The sequence below is a fragment of the Oratosquilla oratoria genome, chromosome 21 (assembly GCF_046742065.1).
Source record: "Oratosquilla oratoria isolate Oo_2021 chromosome 21, ASM4674206v1, whole genome shotgun sequence".
Lineage (NCBI taxonomy): Eukaryota > Metazoa > Arthropoda > Malacostraca > Stomatopoda > Squillidae > Oratosquilla > Oratosquilla oratoria.
Window position 1 is genome coordinate 59,501,003 of NC_134797.1, and position 7,698 is coordinate 59,508,700.

At 39.6% G+C, this 7,698-nt stretch overlaps 1 protein-coding gene across 1 annotated transcript in view; it reads right to left on the reverse strand.

Annotated features, from left to right (window-relative positions):
• The window catches only part of thoc5 (THO complex subunit 5), a 53,291-nt gene extending 45,593 nt beyond the window's left edge, over positions 1–7,698 (reverse strand). Inside the window, exons 1-3 of the mRNA XM_076205025.1 lie at positions 7,399–7,698; positions 3,485–3,622; positions 1,591–1,671 (exon numbers count right to left, since the gene is read on the reverse strand). Of these exons, the coding sequence (XP_076061140.1) occupies positions 1,591–1,671; positions 3,485–3,622; positions 7,399–7,593 (414 nt within the window). The 5' untranslated portion in view covers positions 7,594–7,698. The remainder of the gene's footprint in view (positions 1–1,590; positions 1,672–3,484; positions 3,623–7,398) is intronic.

Genomic DNA, 7,698 nt, shown 5'->3' on the forward strand with positions numbered 1-7,698 from the left:
GTGGGAATGGTTTTATGCCTTTTTCTCTTTGGCTACCTCCCTTGAAAGGGGAAAAAAGCCTTGGTATATGTATGTATGTATGTATGTAAGATGATATCAATAGTTCTTGTTACAGAAAAGAGGTTTTGGGGGTCTAATGATGCTATGGAACCTTTGGCCTGGTTGGTGTTTAAAAGGTCAATGATTTCCTCTGTTGATCGGAGGGAGTAGGTGGTGGGGATATAAGGAGAAATGATGTTATGGAGGATTTTAGCATAGGGTGGAAATTTGTGATATAATGTGTGTGTGTGTGTGTGTGTGTGTGTGTGTGTGTGTGTGTGTGTGTGTGTGTGTATATATATATATATAACATAGAAACCACTGTTGGAGTAGAAAAGACTGGAAACGGGGAATCTATATATTTCGATTGCAAACTGCAATCCTCTTCAGTAGATACAATTAAGAGGGGCGTGCTGTTTAAGTAGCACCCTTAACAAAAGAAAGGGGAACATGGGAAGATATCTCTACCCTCGGCTCACTCCGTATGTGAGGTCAGGAGGCAAATGAGCTTTCACTAGGTTGGAGATGAAGAGTCCGGACATTATGTCCGGGGACCATTGCCCCTTTGAAATATTCATGTTGGGCTGATATTCAATGATCGTAGATTCTACCATTTTTCTCCTGAACTCACATCTGGATTTGTAAATAAGCTCAGCTCTGTCCCAATCTAAACAATGTTTAAATTGCTTAACATGTTGGAACACAGCTGAGCTCTCTTGTGCATATTTAATGGAACGTTTATGTTCAATCATCCTGGTATTCAAATCCCTTCCAGTCTGTCCGATGTAAACTAAGTCACAACCTTTACATGGAATCGAATAAACCCCTTGGCTCTGCTCTTCTTTTAACCTTTGATGGACATTTACCACCTTTTTATTAATGGTATTAGGGTAATAATTAATCAAATTTAATTTGTCTTTGGGAAGAAACTTGGTCGAGGGAATGAATGATTCAGAAAAGGGAACGATTAAAGAGCTCTTGCCCAATGAAAAATTAGAGGAAGTGGGGGTGGTGTTGAAAAAATTGGATCTCGCTCGGCTGAGGGCTTTGACCAAGAACCAATCCGGGTAAGCTAAATTACTAAGTTGAGATTTTATAATGTTTAATTCTCCTTCAAGAAACTGGGGGCTGCAAATTCTAAGAGCTCGAAGGAATAATCCTGAAGCGACACTACTTTTTACTTTGTCTGGGTGACTGCTGAAAAAATGAAGATAACTACCAGAATGGGTTTCTTTTCTATAGACGGTAAAAGCAAGCTTGTCTCCGTCACGAACAATGAGAACATCTAAAAAGGGTAGCTTACCTTGTTCTCCCCATTCAACTTTAAACTTAATGTTGGAGGCTAACGAATTTAAATTAGCAAAGAAGTTATCGAATGAACCCCAATTTTCATCCCAAAGAGTGAAAATGTCATCTACGTATCTAAACCAAACCATGTCTGCGGGTTTAATGGTATATATATATATATATATATATATATATATATATATATATATATACACACACACACACACACACACACACATATGTATAAAATATTATCTTACAGACCTTTTGAACTCTACTTAGACGTCGCAGAGTTAGCATGAGCACAAGAACTTGTACACGTCGCTCATCAACATCCCTAGTCCACTGTGGAGAAGAGAATTTAATCAAAATCTGTCCCATAATGCACAGGTCATTCTAATTCTAGGCTATATATTGACCTATCAATAATGCACTGAAATTCCTTCACAATTGTATAATTACAGTTAAACTTCAAAGATCAAAATTTCAGGATGATCTAGATAACATCTTGGCAATTTTTCACTTCAAAGGTAAGAGCTATAGAAGTTAAAGTAATAAAATAAAAATAAAAATGTATGTCTATCTTATTCTTAGAGTATAATGATTTCTCCTTAAAGACGAACCATTGAAATACATGACCAACTGTCAGTCAATCAATCAGCTGCCACAGGTCTCTTTTACCAGAGCCATGGCTCCCAGGTAACCAGCAACAGCCACCAGATGGGCCTACAAGTCACTCAAGGAATAAACATTGTATTATTGTTTGGATATGGCTATGGCAGTCTAAGATATGTTTGGTGTCTATGTAATGGCTGCATCTGGGGCAGTTTTTTTTTTTTTTTTTTTTAGCCAGGCTTATTCTGTGTTAGCATTTTCTTTGTGCTGGATGGTGACCTGAACAGCACTGTCCTAGTATTATTCTTGCTTCTCTTATGAAGGATTTTTCTGCAGGGCTATTGTCTGGTAGTTTGGTGGAACAGGGCATTTGGTAATCAGCCTTGGAATGCTTGTTTCGTGATGCGAGTGTATTTACCTAATTGTAGTGTACAGGAAAGGACCAACACTCATTGGGTCCTGTCTCTTATTCTCTAATTTTCTAACATACCTCGATTCAAATTCATGTACGGTTCTAACTTAATCTATATCTTTGATTTCCAATTATCATATTTAGATTGGAACTCATGTATTGTTTGAGCTATTCCATATATTTATACATCTACATGGAAAACTGTATTTCTTCACATTTTTTCAACAAAACTACAGGCCCTTTTCAAATTCATAGGGTATGTTTCTGGTGCATGATCTAGTTGACACTGTACATATCCATATCTACTTGAAAAGTAGTGTGTAAATCATCATTTTGTGTTGTTGCATAGTGATGTGTCATATATCTTGTCTATGAGGAGTAGCCATGGAATAGATTATAAATCTTTGCTTTGTAGTAATTGTTATTGGGAATCTTAGTGTTTACCTTAGTTCAGGAAACTTTCCCTCAAAGTGTTATTCTTCGATTCAGGAGCCTTTCCTGAAACTTCGAACCACACCTATCGTAACTTTAAATAAGATACGATTTAATAAATTGGGAATTAACTTTGAGAAATTACTTAAAGTAAATATTAACCCGTAGCCTTCTGAGCTCTTTTTGAACTCGTAAGAGTCCTTTGGTATACTGTGCGCACTGACGTCGGAACAGTAATCATATTACCCTGAGCTCTGGACGAAGGACTTTTTTTTTGGAAACCTCTAACTGAGGGATCACGTCTTCGGTTCAGAAGGCCTTCAAGATTTTAGAATTTCTAAAGTATCTACATTTAGAGAATCTACGCTGGTTAAAACAAAAGTGACCGGTAAGTTCTCAAATGTATTCCTGAAATGTTAAACTGTAGTTTTCACAGCTTATCTAACTATTGTGATCAGTTGTGTACTAATTTTTGTGTCTTAAGTTGAACAATCCATTATGCATTGTGTGTGCTGTAGTAGTGTTGTTGGAAAAAAAAAAAACTGTGTTGCATATGTGACACAGCAGGATGTGGGAGATGGTGATGGGTAGGACAGTTCTCTCCATCACCTTGTATATTGTGTAGCATAACTGGACTATGCAATGATAGAGCCACTAGTGTTTCATTATGTTTAATGGAAGAATAAATATAAAACTTACTCCTTCAGGCTTTTCAGTTTTCAAATTCAAAATCTCGTTCATCAGCTGACGCACGTGGTCACATGTCTTGTGAAATAACTCTTGATCTTCAGCTTCAGTACGCCTATTTGCTTCTTCGGCTTCATGCTCCAGGTTTGCCTGGTAATAAAAACTGAATAAAAACCTATTCATTGATAGCATCCAATTGGAGTGAACAAGTTCATATAAAGAAAGAATATTTTGTCAGCTGAAAATATCAATGACAATTTTTCTTTGTGGAAAGTGTAATACCAATTTATGTATGAGAGACAAGGAACTGAGGTGGAGAGCAGCAATGGAAAGAGAGCTGGCAAAAAGTTATCAATGAATACTTATACTGGGATGGTTTAGGTTTGGTTAGGTTAATTTTCTTGAGCAATAGGTAATCCACCACCAGCTTGCTAGGCCTATTGCTCAGGAAACTAAAAGGAGAAAGAAACGGATGGATCAATTCGGTAAACGAACCAGAAAAGGAAAAGGACAATGAGAAAGAATCACGAGCACTTGGAATGTATGTGGACTCAGAGACAAAGAGCCGGAGCTCATTGACTTCATGATGAGATGGAAAATACCGGTGTTGGGAATTTCAGACTGCAGAAAGAAAGGTACTGGAATCAGATACATGAGGACGACATCCTGATTTGGAATGGTGTCGATGTGACAACGAGGGCGACACATGGCGTAGGATTAATCCTGCACCCGGAGACAGCAAAGAACATGTTGGAAACAGATTTTGTGTCAGAGAGGATCATCAAAATTAGTAAGAGGAGAACAAAAGACCTTAAACTTCATCCAAGCTTACGCACCTTGTAATGACTCTTACAGTGAAGAACAAAAGGAGGAATTCTTTGAAAAGATGGCAGACATCATAAGCACACTACCAGACAGGGAAGAACTTATTGTCATGGGAGATTTCAATGGAAGAGTAGGCAAGAGAAGAGCACCTTGGGAGCAACACCTTGGCCCACACAGTGACACTAACACAGAGTGCAACTATAACGGGGAACAGCTTCTAGCACTGTGTGCAGAGTATGGACTGTGGATCACAAACACCTTTTACCAACACAGACCCAGTCAGAAACAAACCTGGCACAGATGGAATGACCTAAATATGTCATCACAAATAGATTTTATCTTAACTCGAATAGAAGAACAAAGCAGTGTCACAGATGCAAGATCCATCCCAAATGCAGCTTTGGACACTGCCCACCGTCCTGTAATCTTATTTACAAAGAATCGGAATGAAATAAAAATGAGAAAAAGGAAAGCACCAGACAGACAGATCAACTTAAGAAAACTATAGAAGGAAGAAGCACAACAGGTAGTGGAGACCAATGTCACAAATAAGCTGAAAGAAGTAGACACCATAGACATGACAGCAAAAGAAGCATGGTCAGTGTTTAAGAACACACTGACAGAGACAGTAAAGAATACGGTACAAAGAACGCGGGTAGAGGAAAGGTGAACCAGACAGCCTGGTGGAATGACACAGTAAAGGAGGCCATCAAAGAAAAGAAGAAGCTGTACAAGGTGTGGGTGAAATCAAAGCTGGATGAGGACTATGTGAAATACAGACTGGTAAGACGACACGGCAAGAGGTTAGTCAGAAACGCAAAAGAACAGTCATGTAAGGAACACGGCGAGGAATTAAGTGAACTGTGCAAGAACTCACCTCGACAGTTCTACAAAAGCGTCAAAGCAATGAGACTATGAGATGAGCCATATAGCGCAACAACAGTGGTCATTGACAAAGATGGGAACCCCCTCAGTGAGGAAGACAGCATCAAAAACAGATGGCAGGAATATTTCAAAGAACTTCTCAACCCTAACAGCCAAGGAAACACACAGATCCAGTTTCAGCCATGCTACCCAGAAGGTGAACCAAACATATTAAGATCGGAGATCCAGCAGGCACTGAAGACCAGCCCAAGGGACAAAGCAGCGGGCACCAATGGCATTACAACCGAGGCCATTTTGGCATGTGGAGAAACATGAATTACCTGGCTAACCACAATATTTCAGAAAGCATGGACGGAGAAGAAAGTTCTGGAAGACTGGCAGCGGGCAGTTGTAGTACCAATCTGGAAGAAAAAGGGCAGTAAGAAAGACTGCAGCACATATCGAGGTATTTCGCTCTTGAGCCACACAGGCAAGATATAGGCAAAGATCTTGGAACAGCGCACAAGGTGGAACCATTGCTGAGTGAGGTGCAGATGGGCTTCAGAAAAGGGAGGGGGTGTACAGACACTATCTTCGCTCTCAGACAACTGAGCAAAAAGACAATCCAACACAACAAAGAGATGAATCTTGTGTTCATAGACCAGGAAAAAGCATTTGACCGAGTAAATAGAAACAAACTGTGACAAACACTTGAAGAGTACAGCATCAGGGGACAACTGTTGGATAACATCAGAGCCATCTACACCAACAGTATGAATCCAGTCCACACCCAGAACGGACTCATTGACTGGTTCAATGTCTCATCTGGAGTGAGACAAGGATGAGTGCTATCACTGCTACTTTTAATTATCTACATGGACAAAATCACAAAAGAGGCAAACCCCAACCCAGAAGACCTGAATAAGATGCTGTTCGCAGATGATCAGAGCATGAGAAAGAAGATCAACTTCAAGAGCATAAAGACAGCCTGAACACACAGTGCAAGAAGCTCGATATGAAGATTAGCATCAGCAAAACTGAGGTGATGAAGGTTAATAAAACACCTAGCAACCTCAAAATCAGCATTGATGGAACTCCGCTGAAACAAGTCAGTGAGTTTAAGTACATCGACAGTATTTTCCCTGAAGACAGATGTCTCAACAGAGATTGAGACGAGAGTACAGAAGCCCAACAGTGTCAGCTACCAGCTTGCCCCACTCCTCAAACATCCCAACATTCCTATTGAAACCAAAGCCAAACTCATTAACTCCATCTTTATCCCCCACCTTGATATATCAGTGCCAGACATGGACCCTGACCAAAAGTCTAAAAAGCAAAATAACCCCCTGTGAGATGCGATGTCTGAGGAGAGCCGTTAACAAGACCAGACGGGACATGATCAGAAACACCACAATCAGAGAAATGGTGGGAACAACACCTGTCCTCTATTACATTCAGAGACAAACAATCAGGTGGTTTGGACATCTGACACTCATGGCACCTCACCAACTTGCCAGCAAAGCTTACATAAGAAAATAGAAGGTTACAAGGCATGAGGACGACCAACTTCCAAGGAAGACCTGGATTGAGGAAAGAAATCCTGAAGACCCACCACATCCCACCCATCCAAGCTGTCCATCTTGCCAGGGACAGAAAACTCTTTCTCCCTTCAACACCCAAGACAGTACAAGAGGATAGTTAAAGTAAGAACTAAAGAAGGTTAACTTTACATGTCATTGGTTAGGTCAGGTTTATTAAGGTAAGGTGTGAAATATATTTATGGTAGCATTCCTTGTTTTTGGAAAATTCTGTAATTAATTTAAATTTTCTTTGTTTAAATTGTTCCTTTTCCCTAAATAAAATCCCAACTTCCTGACAGGTGAATCCAAGTATGTAAAAGTGGTCTCCCAAACTGTACAACAGACAGTTTGGGAGACCACTTTGACTTTTACATACTAAGATACTTCGGAGGAGTAAACGCAAAATATGTGACTCATGATTGAAATGTTAGACTCATTCTAATCAAAAAGAAAACTATTGTAAAAAAAATCCAATGGAATAGTCTGGATATTAAGAAAGCAGTACTGAAGTGAAAATGAAATAAATTTATCATCCCCTCTCGAATACCCCTTATCTTTACTTTCGTAAGGATGTGGATATTTTCCATTTTAGGTGTCATTCAACATTTCTCATAGAACTTCTTTATCAGAACATGTATCCCACAGTGTATAGAGTACCTGATAAGTATCGTGTATAATATGCTTCTCTTTCTCTTTAACTGACGGGCGAGGAGTTTGTGTTGTGGGAACTGATGCAGGTTCGGCAGTAGCAGCAGAGCCTGCTGTGGGAAGCTTTTTAGCCCCATCAACTGTTCTCCGACGTCTCTTTGGTTCTCTTCCCTCACCCTCAATGTCTCCTTGACCTCTTCCCATTATACTTATAGTTGCAACGTTTTTTAATATATCACGACACCAACGCGATACTTTTGTTTACACTCCACCGTTCGAATTGCACTTCCGAGCTTTAATCAAAGCTCT